The sequence below is a fragment of the Lycorma delicatula genome, chromosome 8, assembly GCF_047948215.1.
Source record: "Lycorma delicatula isolate Av1 chromosome 8, ASM4794821v1, whole genome shotgun sequence".
In the NCBI taxonomy this organism is placed as follows: Eukaryota; Metazoa; Arthropoda; class Insecta; order Hemiptera; family Fulgoridae; genus Lycorma; species Lycorma delicatula.
Window position 1 is genome coordinate 10408593 of NC_134462.1, and position 16805 is coordinate 10425397.

At 29.0% G+C, this 16805-nt stretch overlaps 1 protein-coding gene across 3 annotated transcripts in view; it reads right to left on the bottom strand.

Annotated features, from left to right (window-relative positions):
- The window catches only part of roq (RING finger and CCCH-type zinc finger domain-containing protein roquin), a 66234-nt gene extending 49429 nt beyond the window's left edge, over positions 1 to 16805 (bottom strand). For all 3 annotated transcript variants that reach the window (XM_075373697.1, XM_075373696.1, XM_075373698.1), the window contains exons 1-2: positions 16734 to 16805; positions 12385 to 12547 (exon numbers count right to left, since the gene is read on the bottom strand). In XM_075373697.1, the coding sequence (XP_075229812.1) occupies positions 12385 to 12546 (162 nt within the window). In that variant the 5' untranslated portion in view covers position 12547; positions 16734 to 16805. The remainder of the gene's footprint in view (positions 1 to 12384; positions 12548 to 16733) is intronic.

Consider the following 16805-nt stretch of genomic DNA (forward strand, 5'->3'; position numbering starts at 1 on the left):
GGTCTACATGGAAATCATTTTTGGGGATGAGCAAAAGCTTTCCATAGGAAGCTCCCTAATCTGGAGGGAAAGCTATATATATTCAAGAATATATCTTAAGTGGTCAATGCAAGATTATAGATTAATAATGTGCAGCTTCCATCCTGGGAAGTCATCTTATCTTAATCCCTTGAAAGACCATGGATAGAATAGGCACCCACTACCTTGAAGGTCCCAGAAGTATCTTTCAGATTAAATATTTTATCTTTTTTCATGGTCTGTTGGTAGGTAGATCACAACATCCCTTTTTCATGCTGTAGTATGATTTTCATCTCTTCTTACGTAACATGTGCACACTGGAATTACCGTATTTGAGTACCCCCTGCCCACGAATAAGCCCTGCACCTCGATTTTCCGGACCGAAAATCTAAAAAAAAAATCGAGTATATACCAATATTTTAAAGTGCAACAGATATAAAAAAATACGTAAATAAGAAAATATTCACAAAGTAAACATTTAATTCATTCATTTAAATTACAATATTAATATTACATTAATAATTAATTACCATAAGTACTAGTTTAGTTCAGAATCAGTAGGCCAGTAAAACGAAAAGAAAGTATCATGTTGAAAAGGATCATTTCAATACACTTTTTAATATGGGATTTTATTTTTAATTAATCACTGTCACTGTCAATGTCTGTCTGTAGAAGAGTTACCGGTAGTCTCCACGTCGCTCTCCCAAAGGTGATCACTTCACTACTATCAAGTTCATTAGATATTCCGCATTTTTTAAAACTTTCCTTACTAATTCCTTGGAAATACCTTCCCAAGCATCTTTTATCCAAACACAAATCCGGTTAAAATCTGGGCGTTTGATTCTTCCTTAGGCATGAGAAAGAAATTTTCATCAGCCATATATTTACTGTACAATTGTTTTAATGCAGATTTGGACGGTTTATTAATGCAGACATCTAGTGGTTGCAATAGAGCTGTCAATCCACCTGGAATTATTACTTGGTCTGTCATAACCTTTTTTAAAATGTCTTTCACTTTATATCAGTCGTGTGCTCCCGATAACTATCCATTACTAGCATACTGGTATCTTTTTTATTAAGTAAATCTCCTGATCGCTTATACACATCGCCATACACACCTGATCCAATCTAAAATTGAAGTTTCGTCCATCAAACCTGATTCCTGTGCTCTGATAATAACTTCATTTACCTGTACGATAGGAAGAGTTTTTCTTTTAAAAACAATGTACGGAGGTAATTTTGATCCATCAGAAGTAATGCAAAGCATAACACTACACCTTTGTTTTTCATTACCACCAGTGAAAATCTTAACACTTTTTCACCTTTTTTGTTTACGGTTTTGTCAAATGGCATTTCAAAATATACGGGGATCGGAGTTTCCTATTTGAGAAGGCAAATAGCCTTTATCTTTTCTAAGATTTATTTTGTATTTGTGAAAATGTAATATCTTTTGTTCATAAGCGTCTGGAAATCGTTGAAAAATGGTCGTCTTTCGTCTTATTGACAAATCTTTTCGTGCAAAAAATCGTGTTATCCATCCACGGCTTGCTTCAAAATCAACTTTATTCAACGATTTCGCGAGCATATGATTGACACATTTCTGTCATGACAGCATAACCGCATTTCCTTCTTTCCATAACAAAGTCATACAATTTTTTTTTTATGTCTGTGTATTTTGGTTTTAAGCCAAGAAAAGCCCTTTTACTACCAGTGCCTTTCATCAGAAGTTGTTTCTTCTTACACCAGTCTTGAATGCAGCTTTCATCTACGAAAAATTTTCTTCCTGCCGCCCGATTTCCAATTTTTTCAGCCTCTTCTGTAACACGCAGTTTTTCAATTACTGTAAAAGATCGTAGACGTCCTTTTGTACTCATTTTAATGCCGTAATTAAATGACCGTATTAAACTTTACAAGATAAACTAAACAGATAAAATCCACATAACTGTCCACATATACCAACAGTGCAATGACTATGGCGAATAGACAATACGACGATGGGTAATTGATACTGTAACTGTAGTGTCATTAGAACCGGATGCAGCCTATATACAGAATGAATCAGTTTTATAAAATACCGTAACTTCGTTCCTATCGATAATATGAACAGGATGTTAATAATTAAAGATGAATTCTGTATAAGCGGCATCCGGTATTGATAAAAGAAAGCCTAATGTAATTATATTTATGTGATTGAATTTAAGTTCTTTTAAGAAAACGTTTACTTTACATAAGTTATCCTGGCTAAAGGCTATCTTTCAAGTAAGCCCCGCACCGTTATTTTTTTCTCTCCAATTCCAAGAAAATTGCTACGGTATGCCTAGCACGTAGAGGCCTATATGGTTTACTTATTAGTTACAGGTCTATAGAGTTAGTGTTTTGGTACTAGCATAGATTAGTAGGGACAACTCTACCATTGGATCTGTTCAGGGACTATGTGTCCTATTCTACGGCTAAACAGAAAGATTTACTTTGTACTGAGGTGCTCAACGTGTAGAGTTTGGTCTCATAATTCCCCCTAATAAATACGTAACATAATCTTAATTAACATGCTTATTATTATTACTGGTTACTCCTTATTAATCTTACCAAAACACTATGAGTCAGTTCTATAAGAGAATTTTCATGGCCAGTTAGTTTTACAATCAGAATTTGATACAAATTTAGATGGAAAAATGTTTCTGATATAAAAACAGAATTGATTTTTTTTTTAATTACAACTGAAAATGTAACTACAATTTTCAATAAATAAATAATAAAAACAAAATTGAAAAGAAAAATTATTTAACAAAAATGCCAAGTCAGAGTAAATCAACCACAGCTTATTTAATCGTCTGTTATATTTACATATAAATTGTTTATTTATTTAAGGAAAAATATAATTTGAATGCAACTGAACAAGTTCAAGGCCACTTCCTCTAAACCATTAAATAAAGTAAATAATTAAGAGTAAAAATAAATCCATAAAAAAACTTTGTAAAATAATTCTTTATAATAAAGAAATAATTCTGAATTATTTCTAAAGAAAGATCAAACAATAATCCAAGTAACAGCAAATAAAAACTGACAGTAACAAAGTAGACTAGTATATATTATTGTTGGATATCCTATAAAAAAGAGAAAAAATAAATGAACTTTAATAGCAGACATAATTATTCACAAAAGTAAACATAAAATATTTGCACAAAAAGAAAAAAACACAGAAAAACAATTTTTACTTATTAATAGGAAAACATTTTCGAAAATTACTTGTAATAACTTATTCAACAGTAATATGAGCATTCACCACTACAATTAAAAAAGAGAATTATTTAACAACTCAACAAGCTAACTTAAAACCAACCATCCATCCATACTGTTCACAGTGGAATGATGGTAAAATATTGTAATATTGCTTAGAAACAAAGCCAAATTTCTATTAAATGTAAAAAAAAACTATAAATGAAATTTTGTTAATAACTGACTTCCGACAATATATTAGATTGATATGGACAATATTTTTACAATATTTCAAATGACAACATAAAAAATTAATATATTTAAATATTACATAAAAATATTCACATCAGTGTGTTATTTCTAACACTAAATACAATCCTGTTGCAGCAGCATTAAGTGGAGAAAACAATCGGTTACTTTTTAAAATAGAAATACTGAAGGAACTTATTCGTAATTCAATACAGCAGATCCACATTCAAGGCTTAGGCCATGCAAGCAAATAGTATAGAGATCTAACAACTTAATTTAACTTTGAAGAGAATATTTTATATAACAAACCCCAAATATTATTTTGCATCATTTCAAATTTGCTGAATGTACTAGTTAATCAGTTAATAATATTTAGGTATAGATAAAATATAACCTTAATCAGAGATGACATCCAGCTTCAGAAGATCCTCTCTAACAATACACTACGCTTTTGTCTCTGCCTTGCATAAAGGCAGAGACAGAAAAAAAAACTGTATAAGATTTTTAGCAAAACAACCAGTCACATACCCATGGTGATGTACAGGTAAATTGGTTTTCATGAGATAGTAGATATACTTATAGACTTTTTGGTTGTGAATTCAAGAAAAGGTAGAATGTCACTTTTATTTTGACTTAAAAATTTTAATTTTAATAAACAATCAGTGTTTAGATTATATTAATTATATAGCACTGAGTGTTACTCAAGTGATTAGCTCAACTAAAATGGCAACAAGACAAAAACATCTAATCAAAAGTAAGAACGCTTCAGGACAAAAACATCTAATAAAAACTAAGAACGCTTCAGTTAATTTCTATATAAACTACATTTCAATAAATGAAAACAAAATCCCAAATAATGTCCAGAGAAACATTCATACTGGCTAACTCCAAAAAAAGAGCTGGTGTAATAGTTGTGCAGTTGGAGCCAGTGTAGTGGCAAAAAACCAATCTTTGGTATCCATATGGAGAAAATGAAAACACAAACAAGGAAAGAAGAGGTGGAAATAGACGATTAATTCACAAAGTTTTCTTTATAATAATCTACTGTTATAAGTTTTGAATTAAGAATCAAATAAGAAAATTATGTATGTCTAAAAGTTAGTCATACATGGTCAAGGGTCATTCAATAACTTGAGACAAGCGACTATAGAAAAATGTAATGAAACTAATACTGCTTTTTAACGTAACCTGCAGCTACAGATACAATTTGTATCTTTAATTGTGAAACAACACTAGTTTTTTTATTATGTGTGGTTTTCTTCAAAACTTGCTCTTTTAATTCCACAATAAAAATAACTAAAAAGGCAATAAATATCAGACTGATAAACTTCCATCAAGCAATGATAGATTTGTAACTTTCCCTCTTCTCTTCATCTAAAATTACTGCCAAATTTTTTAATTTTTTGCCTTTACTGTATAACATTATTTTTTTTAACAAAAAATTAAACATCGCAAATCTAGTTTCCAGACAAATTCCTTTTTTAATAATTTTTAGCTAAATTAAATAATTTCTGTATGGCCTCCTGAATTCTTTAAAACCTCATAAATACGAACAAAAAACATAACAGTATTATATTATTTGTTTGTTTACCAATAGAACTAAGTATAATAAACTGTACATTTTTATATATAAAAAGTTTTTAATAGTTTGACAATGTAAAAAATGTACCATCTGAAAAATGAAAAGGAACTCAAGAAGGAATAAAGCCAAGAACACGCACTTTCTAAAAAATGGGAAAATAAATAATAAGTTCAAGAAGAGTCTACTACTTTGTGAGAATTAATCACATAACTAATAAATTTTACATAGACAAAATTGATGAAGTCATAAACAGAAAGGAAAATATCCTTTTATAGGTGTAACATTTAAAAAATAAGAATTTGTAAATTTCAAATTGAAGAAGTTCCAATGTACAGTTAACAACTGATAATCTCTGACAATGCAGGATATTGCTTAAAAAAAATGTTACATAAAAAAAATAAAATTTAAGGATATAATAACTTTTTAGTGAAGAGAAATCAAGAAATTTCATCTGCAAAATTATTTTTAAAACTGAACATAATTGTCTTGTGATAGTTTATTTAATTCTAATTTTATTAGAGGATAAAATTTGTCTTAAAATTTAGCATCTTCTGTTAAATTTTTTTATCAAAATTATTTCCCCAATTTTAAAACAAATCAGTGTGAACTGTAATTATGATAACAAGTTTGAATTATAAGAAATGGCATTCCATTCCAACTCTTCAATTATTACATAACTACTTGAATTATTACATAATGTCATTTAAGAAAGCTATTACAATTTCAAAGAGATATGACAATTGATGTTACTAATAACTACCTCAGCAGCTAGTTCTTAGATGGCGCCACAAAAACTGTATATTAAAATAAGAAAATAAATAAAAAAGAATGAATAAATGGAATTATTTTTATTTCATTAACACCAAAATTGTAAATATCTTCTTTTTTTTTGTCTTCAGTCATTTGACTGGTTTGATACAGCTCTCCAAGATTACCTATCTAGTGCTAGTTATTTCATTTTGGTATCCTCCCTACAGCCTACATCCATAACAATTTGTTTTACATATTCCAAACGTTGCCTACCTGCACAATTTTTTCTTTCTCCCTCCAATATTAAAGCGACTATTCCAGGATGCCTTATGATGCCAGGATGACTATTCCAGTCTGTCTCTTCTTTTAACTATATTTTTCCAAATGCTTCTTTCTTCATCAATTTGCTGCAACACCTCTTCATTTGTTACTTTATCCACCCATCTGATTTTTAATATTCTCCTATAGCACATTTCAAAAGCTTCTAATCTTTTCTTCTCAGGTACTCCGATCATCCAAGTCTCACTTTCATATGAAGCTACACTCCAAACATATACTTTCAAAAATGTTTTCCTGACATTTAAATTAATTTTTGATGTAAACAAATTATATTTCTGACTCAAGGCTCGTTTCGCCTGTGCTATTCAGCATTTTATATCAATCCTGCTTTGTCCATCTTTAATAATTCTACTTCCCAAATAACAAAATTCTTCTACCTCCATAATCTTTTCTCTTCCTATTTTTACATTCAATGGTCCATCTTCATTATTTCTACTAAATTTCATTACTTTCGATTTGTTCTTGTTTATTTTCTTGCAGTAGTTCTTGCATAGGACTTCATCCATGCCGTTCATTATTTCTTCTAATTTTTTTACTCTCAGCTAGAATTACTATATCATCAGCAAATCATACCAGTGGATTTAAATTGTTCTTTAACATCATTAACTGCTAGTTCTATGTAAAGATTAAAAAGTAACGGATATAGGGAACATACTGGTCAGACTCCCTTTTTTTATCACGGCTTCTTTCTTATGTTTATCAATTATTCTGTTGCTGTTTTTGGTTCCTGTAAATGTTAGCAATTGTTCTTCTATCTCTGTATTTGAAACCTAATTTTTTTTTAAATGCTGAACATTTTATTTCAGTCTACGTTATCAAAAATGCCTTTTCTAGATTTATAAATGCCAAGTATGTTGGTTTGTTTTTCTTTAATCTTCCTTCTACTGTTAATTTTGTTGATAAAATTGCTTCCTTGTCGCTATACTTTTCCTGAAAACAAATTGGTCTTCTCCTAACACTTCTTTCACTCTCCTCTCAATTCTTCTGTACAAAATTCCAGTTAAGATTTTTGATGCACAACTAGTTAAGCTAATTGTTCTGTATTCTTCTCATTTATAGGCTCCTACTTTCTTTGGTATCATGACTATAACACTCTGATGGAAGTTCCCCTTTTTCATAAATATTATATACATTGTTTGTATAATCTATCAATCACTTCCTCACCTGCACTGCGCAGTAATTCTGAAGGTATTCAGTCTATTGCAGGAGCCTTTCTGCCATTCAAATCTTTTAATTCTCTCTTAAATTCAGATCTCAGTATTTTTTCTCCCCTTAAATATAAATAAAATCTAACAAAACTTAACCTTTGTTTTTCTTGTTTCTGTTTGTTTTCAGAACCACCATAAGGTATTACTTCAGAGGATGAATGAGGATGATATGTATGAATGTATAAATCAGTACATGTATGAATGAATGCATAATGTTATGGTGTGTGGTTTTGTGGATGGCACATTACTTAAACCATTGATGATAGGTAAATCTTGGAAGGCTTGCTGTTTCAAAAATAAACTTCAGTTACCAATCGAATGGCACGCAAATAAAGTCTTGGATGACATCTAACATAATGAAAAGATAGCTATATAATTTAAATGAAATAATGATTAGTGAAAATAGAAATACTCTACTGTTTTTAGACAATGCGTTGTGTCACCCTAATGGAAATTACTCTAACAAAAACTTGTGTTCTTTTCTCCGAACACAACTAGTGTAACTCAACCAATGGATCAGAAGAGTTATTAAAAATATAAAAATTCATTAGTGGAAACACACTCTGCAGTCACTAGTCGGCTGTATGGATTCATGTTCATCTCTTCAAGAACTGACGCGTAACTGTTCTGGATGCCCTAATGTGGCTGTCTTCATTGTACAAACAAATTACAAATAACTGTGTTAAAAATGCGTTTAAAAAAGCTGGTTTCTGCACAGAAACTGATACTGATTATGTTCCCAATACATGTACTTTGTGTAATACAACAATATTGCGTGAAATTGAATTTCTGTTGCAAGAAAGTGATCAACATTGGTCCACGGTATTCAGACTACATGGGTATTCCAGACTACATGGGTATTGATACTGATTTGGTAACCGAAGAAGAATTTCAGACTGTAGATGAAATTATTTTGTCTGAAACTAGAAAGATTAATGAAAGTTCAGAAGAACAAGAAGACGGACGAGGAGAAGAACAGTTTCTGAGAAGCATTGGGTATGGTTGCACAGCTGGAAGAATTCAAGATTTGTATAAACAGCAATGATTTGCATCAGAATATGTTAAACGCTACAAATATTATTGAAAACGAACGTTCCAAGAGTAAATTATTGAAACAAAACTGTATTTCATTATTTTAGAAAATTATTTTATTTTACCATTAGTATTACATCATGTTGTATTTTAGGCTAAGCATATTTCTTCTAATTACATGTAACTTTTAAATGAAAAATTACTAACTTGTTAAAATAAAAAACATCCTCTTTTAGTGTAACTTAACAAGTTTTGAAAATTAGTGGTTAATGTTCTCTATATGCAGTATAATTTTCGGATCATTCCAAATGTTCATCCTTGTCTAACTTCATTTTACATTTGTATAATTTATAGCACAGGACCTCATGATAAATTAGCTCTATTTTTAAACTCTGCAAGATGGAAACCTCTTCAATACAGAATTCTTACTTCTGTAAGATTAAGGTCCTGTCAGATTCTGTTGCATGCTCCTGCAATATGGGAATGACAAGTGAAGCGAGCTCTGTGTCCTCCGAGGGTTCAGCTGGGTCGAATTGGCCAGGTTCTGGCTATATATATTATATTAGTCTGATCAACCCAAGTACAGAATTAATAAAATAAAATAAAATAAAATAAAATAGGATGACACCTACCTTATTCCATAATTCAAGCAAGAGTGCTTTTGCAAGTACCTCGCATCATCAGTTGCTCTATCTAATTTTTCAAACTGTTCATTGCAAATTACAAATTAAATTTTTTTTAAATTCAAAAATTTTAGATTGTAGATTAAAATTTGCATGTATATATATATATATATATATATATATATATATAAAATATGAAGTCATTAATAAAATTAAATTAAAACTCAAAATTAAAATCATTAATAAAATTAAAATTAAAACTCAAAATTAAAATCAATAATAAAAATAAAATAGAAATCCATGTAGACTAGCTAGCCAACATTATGCAACTGTAGAGTTGAAATACTATGAATTATCAATGTCTAAAGAAGTGCTGCTATCTACAGCAGCTTTTATATGATTGTGTCATCCTCATAGTCTGTATGCTTTTTTTTGTCTTATGTCATTTGACTGGTTTGATGCAGCTCTCCAAGATTGCCTATCTAGTGCTAGTCATTTCATTTCGGTATACCCCCTACATCCTACATCCCTAACAATTTGTTTTGCATATTCCAAACATTGCCTGCCTGCACAATTTTTTCCTTCTATCTGACCTTCTAATGTTAAAGTAACTATTCCTGGATGCCTTAATATGTGGCCATAAGTCTGTCTCTTCTTTTAACTATATTTTTCCAAATGCTTATTTCTTCATTGATTTGCCGCAACACCTCTTCATTTGTCACTTTATCCGCCCATCTGATTTTTAACATTCTCCTATAGCACCACATTTCAAAAGTCTGTATGTAAGTTGATCAAATTAAATTTACTTTTATATATAAATGTAAGATCTTTCTGAAATGTCAAAAACCCTATTATTTGTATGAATATCGAACATTGAATGTGTATTATTAATAAGATGATCAGAAACATTAGAGAAACCCAATTTTCTACTTTTATAACAACTTAAGTGTTCATCAAATCTAGTTTTAAAGGATCTAGTGGTTTTACCTGTATAAATATGGTCACAAAAATTGCACTTATTTTATAAATACCACACAAATTGTGTAAATCATTTGAAGCAGTACATAAATTATTTTTTAAATATTTTATTAAATGGTTGTCTGGTATGCAGGTTTAAATAAATTTTTATCATAAGCCCTTGTTATGTTTTTAACAATATTATCAGTATATACATAATTTAGGTATACATTGTCAATTTTCTGTGTGTTATTTATTGGTATTAAATATGTATTATTGTTAATTTTCGACATTTATTTTTTGTATATATTATCTACTAAAGATTCATTAAAAACATTATATTTAGCAATTTTTTTAATAATATCTATTTATTTAATTTATTATTTCCATTATACTGTGTGTAACTGATTGCTCTTATAACATGTTTGTATATGTATTAATTTTGTGTGACCACAGATGATTTGAATATCTATATGTATGGTGGTTTTGTTGGTTGTGGGTTTCCTATGTACTGAAGTTATGAATTGATTATTTTTATTCCACTATCTATTTCAATACAAACATCTAAGTAATTTATTCTTCTATTTTGATCAATTTCAAAAGTAAATTTCAATTCATTACGGTAAGAATTTAACTTGTTCAAAATTATTAAATGTTCATTATATAACAGGATTATAGGCCACAAAAATTTCATCAACATACCTTGTCCAAAGTAAAATATCAGGAACATAAGTAATGCTATAAACAATTTTACTTCCAAATTTTGTAAAAAAAATCTCACATATGCCCGACAATGGAAAGCCCATTGGTGAAGTATTTTCTTGAGTATAAAATTTATCATCAAACTTAAAATAATTCTTTTGGTAAATATTTCTAACAATAACATTATCAATAAATAACAGGGGGGTCTTCATTATTTTGTATCAACCTATTTTTTATTATGCTAATTGTTTCATCTATGGGTATGCTAGGGTACATGTTACTAATGCATAACTAACTATCCTGGTGTTATCCCCAATTTTGAAATCTTTTAATTCATTTACAAGTTCGTATTCATTCTTTATATTACATTTATAATCTAAATTCACTTTGATTCTAAGTATTTTATCTATTATTTTGGAGATGTTGCAAGAAGGGGCTGTTGTGAAATTAATTAAAGGTCGTATAGGTAAACCAGGCTTATGTTTTTTGAAAGTCCAGTTATACAGGTGCACTTGGTTCAAAAGGATACAATCTACAGTAATATGTTAAATTATTATCATAATTAAAATATTCTGTTATTTTGTAATTAGACTTTTAGTTATTCTTAAAACTGTTTGATGGGGGTCATTTATTTCTTTAAAATTATTTTCTATTATATACTGTTCCATCACATTTTTATACTTTTCAGAGTACATGATGACAGGTGTGTTTGATTTATCTAATTTTAAAATGATACTATTATTGCTATTCAATTTATTTTTCAAATTGTATATTAATTTTTTTTATTAAAAACAGGTTTATAAGTTAAATTTTTATGTTTGATATAATGAATTTTTATTGATATCATCCTATTTTAAGTTTTTTTTAATAATTCTGTACTTGGGTTGATCAGATTAATGTAATTTGTAGAGTGCAGAGGAATATGATTCCCAAAAGGATCAATTTTAGAAAAAAAAAAAAAAAAAAAAAAATATATATATATATATACAGAGTTAACTCAGAACAAACCAGCTCTGTATATGGAGAACTAATGAAAATTGGAAAAAAAGAAACACCATGCAACACTGAATCTTGTCAACTTGCATCTCAGAAGGTTAGTTTAATAAATTTGTATTATTACTTTACATCTGTGCATACTTAAGGTAAGCTATCATTGCACATAAATCCTATTTGCATTTAATAATTAGCACCATGAGAGTTTTACTCTATTTAGTCAGTATAGTCAAGAGTTTTATGTTATGCCTTTATAGTGTAGACCAACAATCTTAATTCCCTTACCTATCAACATCCAAAGGATTACTTCTTTAGCAGAAAAACAAAATATAATTCTTAATCTTTAACTATGTAAAAACTTAATACTACTGACTAATCTTCAAAATACACTGCATGAACAGATAAGAACAGTTAAAATATACTGCGTGAACAGTTCAAAAGAACTAAGGAATAGATAAGTTACAAAAAAATATCTGCCTACAATTAACACAAGTTACCTGAAATGAAAGTTAGATTAAAAAGCTATTTTCTTTACTGCATGACTTTCAAATAAAGTTTGACAGAAAAAGTTACTATTATACAGTCATTAAATCAAGTTCAATTTATTAAGAAATAAAAAGAGCAAACAGGATAGTTATTTCAAGGAGTTTTAAGGAACATATGACCAATAACATTTCTAAAATAAGACATGGCAAAAAAAGTTCTTAAAAATTACCTGATCAAAGGGGCATTGCTTTCTATGGAGATTTGAAAGACAAGTTTTACAGACAGTGTGCGCACAGCCAAGACTAATGGGGCTACGCACAGTTGCATCAAATTCATTACAACAGACTGGACAAGACAGAAATTCTGTCCACTGTGGCGCCTGGATCGGCATTCTGAAAAAAAAATAAACAATGGTATATATTACATATAGATATACTGATTCCAAATTGCATGGCAATCTCTTTGGAGATGATTCTATAGCTAAGAATAAGATAAGAAAATTCATATAAACGTAAGTCACAAAACAGTTTGTTAGAGAGTAATGACTGGTGAAACATTTAGCCCTGATTTCTGCCCCTTCTGTGAAATTACTATAATTCTTGGGGTAAATTTATTTTTTGACCTAAAAGATTGAATAAAAGTGGACCCAAACCTCTCTCCTGCTTAGGTTTTAAGAAAAACAGATTAAAACATGAAAACGTTTTGTCGGAAAATACACTTTTTTAGGTTTGGAATAAAATAACTTTGTTAATTTACCAAAAACAAATAAATTTCTAATTAACTTTATAGAGAATTTAATTCTGAGAAAATTGATGTAAATAATATCTATTAAAATTAAACACAAATCTGAAAGGTTCAATTTCAATTAGAAATAAAACACACAAACTGGATCGGAAAGTGACACAATTTTCATCAATGTAAAACATAATGTAAAAGAAAACAAAGATAAAAATTATCAAAAAACAGAAAAAATGAATAAAAAATAGATTTAAAAAAATAAAAATCTAATTCTTTTTGGTATTTTTCTAAAAATGATTAAATATCAAAATGGTTACTTGATATTTCTTCAACACGTAGCACAATGTGGCCATCATTCTGTTCAATACATAGTTTAACTGTGTGAATTCATGCCAGCCGAGCACATCTAATAGCATCATTATTATTTTTCTTAATAGTAGCTCCAGCTTCTACTATATGTTGTCTCAATTCTTCTTGTGTGCCAATACGAGCTGAATAGACTAACAACTTCCTCCAACTCCAACGAAAAACGTCTGCTGGTGTAAGATTGAGGTGGCCGTTTTACTGGGCTGTTTCGACCAATTCATTGCTTACTAAATGTTATTTATCACATCACGACAATAATGAGCTCTTCCAAGAGTTCAATCAGATTTCTTTATAAAAAATGTAAAAAAAGAGCCTATGAGATTATCAACAAGAAGACAACACCATGCAAATGAATAAGTACGTTGGAAATGACTTTTAGCAGTCTTATGGTGACTTTCTTCTGCCCAAGTGCGAGTGTTTTGATAATTTACAATGCCATTTCTTGTAAAACGGGCTTCATTAGTAATTAGAATATTACTTAGGAAATTGGGATAATGTTCACATTTTCTAATTAACCATCAACAAAATTTCATCTGTTTATCAAAATCAGGTGGTACTAACTCTTGTACAAATGTTATATGGAATGGGTATAATTGTTGGTCCTATGACATTCACCACACACTTGATTGCAAAACATGAAAGCGATGTAACAACCTTCTGGAGCTTGAGTGGGAGATAATTGTAATGCATTCAATACTGCATTGGCATTTCTCACAAAATGTTCATGACCAGCATCAAACTGTTATAGTTTAAGCATACCTGTTTCTCAAGCTTACCTCTCCAAAGCATCAAATGTTACAATTCAGTATTCTTTGATCTGGATAATTTTCCCAGTATTCACGCACAGCAGCCCACCCATTTTTATTTACGTTACCATAAATTAACAACATGTTCATCAACTCTCAAAAAGAAAATAAATTTGTGATATCACTCATTGCGAATGACAGATCAAAAACTCTTCAAATGAAGATTCAAATTTATTGTTGATCAGCTATTACTGTCAACCTATGAAAAAATTTAAAAAATTAATATGTTTTAGAAGGATGTCTTTCAATTTTTATAACTTTTAGCATTTATATGTAAATTGTTCTGTTTAAAATCGTATCGATTTTCCAATCGAGTTTGTACATTTTGTTTCTAATTAGAGTTGAACTTTTCATATCTGTGTTTAATTTTAATAGATGTTATTTACATCAATTTTTCCAGAATTAAATTCTCAACTAAAGTTAATTAGAAATTTTTATTTGTTAACCTACAAGTGTATTTTCTGGCAAAACATGTTTGTTTTGTATTATTTTTCCATTATTGTATTATTTTAAGTTTGCAGATTATACATAAAATGTTTTGAGGGTTACTTTTACCTTTGTCAAGATTATTTTAAAAACCATACAAAGAAAAAGTAAAAGTAATATTGTGTAGTATGATTCTTATAACATAAAATTTTACAAAGCAATTGTTATATTTCAAGTTATTTTAATAAAATTCAGTAGGTATATAGAAAAAAAATGTAACAATTACTCCAGCTTTGAATAAACATTTACTACACATATTCTGAAAAAAGTTACAGAGTTGTGTTTGATCTCATCAAACTAAATTAAATAATAAAGAGGCTGCCAAAATTAACAAAACAACTCTGATGATTTACATCTACATGAAGTTAGAACCTTCATGTATTCAAATGTAAATATTGGCAGTTCGATTGTTGGTTTAATTTGAATATATGTTAGTGAAAAACAGAGGTCTAATAGGTTTAAAGTAAGATTTATTCAACAATTCACAGAATTTATTAAGACACAAGTTTGAATATTATACAGTTATAAGCCATAGCATCTTAAAATCGGTTATTAATTAATGTAGAATAGAATAAAATTTTACAGTATAAAAAAAGAGTATTTAAAATTGGTAAAAAAGTCAAACAATTTGAGTGTAAAAACCAAGTAAGGCAAAGTTGGTACAGAATGTGGTTATTAGGTTTGTATATTGGTTTAAATATTTCTTTATTGTTAATTTTTAGAAATGTCTTCAATATTAGTGTATAAAGATATGCAAGTATGTAGAAGGTACGATATGCCCTTATATTCTGCACTAGAAGGTTTATATTAATAGAATTTAAACTGCATATATATCCTTAACTTAACCACCAACCACAGTAAGAAAACTAATACCAATAGTCGACTTTTGCGGGATCCCACATTAGTTGGTACAAATTTTACAATTACATCAACAAATAACAAAAACAAAAAAGAAATAAAAACTTAAAAATGTCGCACAACTAAGTTCATAAACATTGAAAATAAATTCAGTATTATTACAGGAAATACCGTTCACTGTTCTTAAATTCATTACAATCGCAACTAAATTTACAAACTAACACTTTTTTTAAAAATTAAAGTAGTCCTAAATCTCTTCCTACCAAGAAAAAACATGCTATTATAATCCATTACCCCCTAAAAGTATCAAATTCTAAATGTTTTTTTTTCATTTGATAATCTAAGATTATAATTTTAATTCTGAAAAACTTAATGCTACTTATTGCCCTTATTAATTTGTTTTTTTATTAATCTTGCAAAATGAAATCACAAGAAAGAATCTGATCACATTTACATTCAAATTATATTAGTATTATGCATAGCAGCTAAAAATGTTATATACCTTCTACCTATTTAAGAATATATGCAGATCAAAATGAATAACGAAAAGAGCTACCAATAAAATTAAATAATCTAAGAATTTAAATTTTAGTTGTAGATATTCTTTTTACATGACCATATCATGAGATAAATATTAAGGTAATTATGATGTAGGCTGTTTTCTAACAAGACTAACCTTGCACAAAATAACTCTGTAGGTTGTAAATAAATTAAATTACTACATTACATTTTATTTCTGCAAACTGACACTCAAATTGATTTAGGTAATTACAAAAAAAAACATATGATCCTAAAATCTCCAGTTTAACATCCTAACTTCCTGCAAGTCATATTTTGTAGAATATTAATTACTCACTTACATAGACAGTAAATGACTGGGTGCCAATTAAAAGTAGACATTATTGATGATAACACTTTCCAAAAATCTAATAAGAAATGATAATACACCCGGCAAGAAAATATTAGTTAAATAGTTAAATGCAATGTACTTCCTATATGAAATCCAGGGTCATTAACCTGGTCAATTTTACGACGGCAGACGAGCTAAATATACAATTATACACAACAAATAACATTTAAATATTATTATGCAACTGAAATACAAAATATAAAATATTCCCGGGCAATAAGTAAATTCTGATCGATAAAAATAATAATTTTTTGTTCACTCACAAGTAACTAGACCATTCTTCGATACGAATAATAGGCACACACTATTCTACCTTAAGAATTCTCTATCTGTGTCATATGTTATTGAGCATAATAAAACTTGAACAATTAAACTAAAATTTTATGAATTAAATCATTTGAACACTATACAAACCTTCAAAAATTTCGCAAAACACATTAGGTAGCCTGGCAGGCAGCCATGACACACCATTGTTGACAGTTGCCG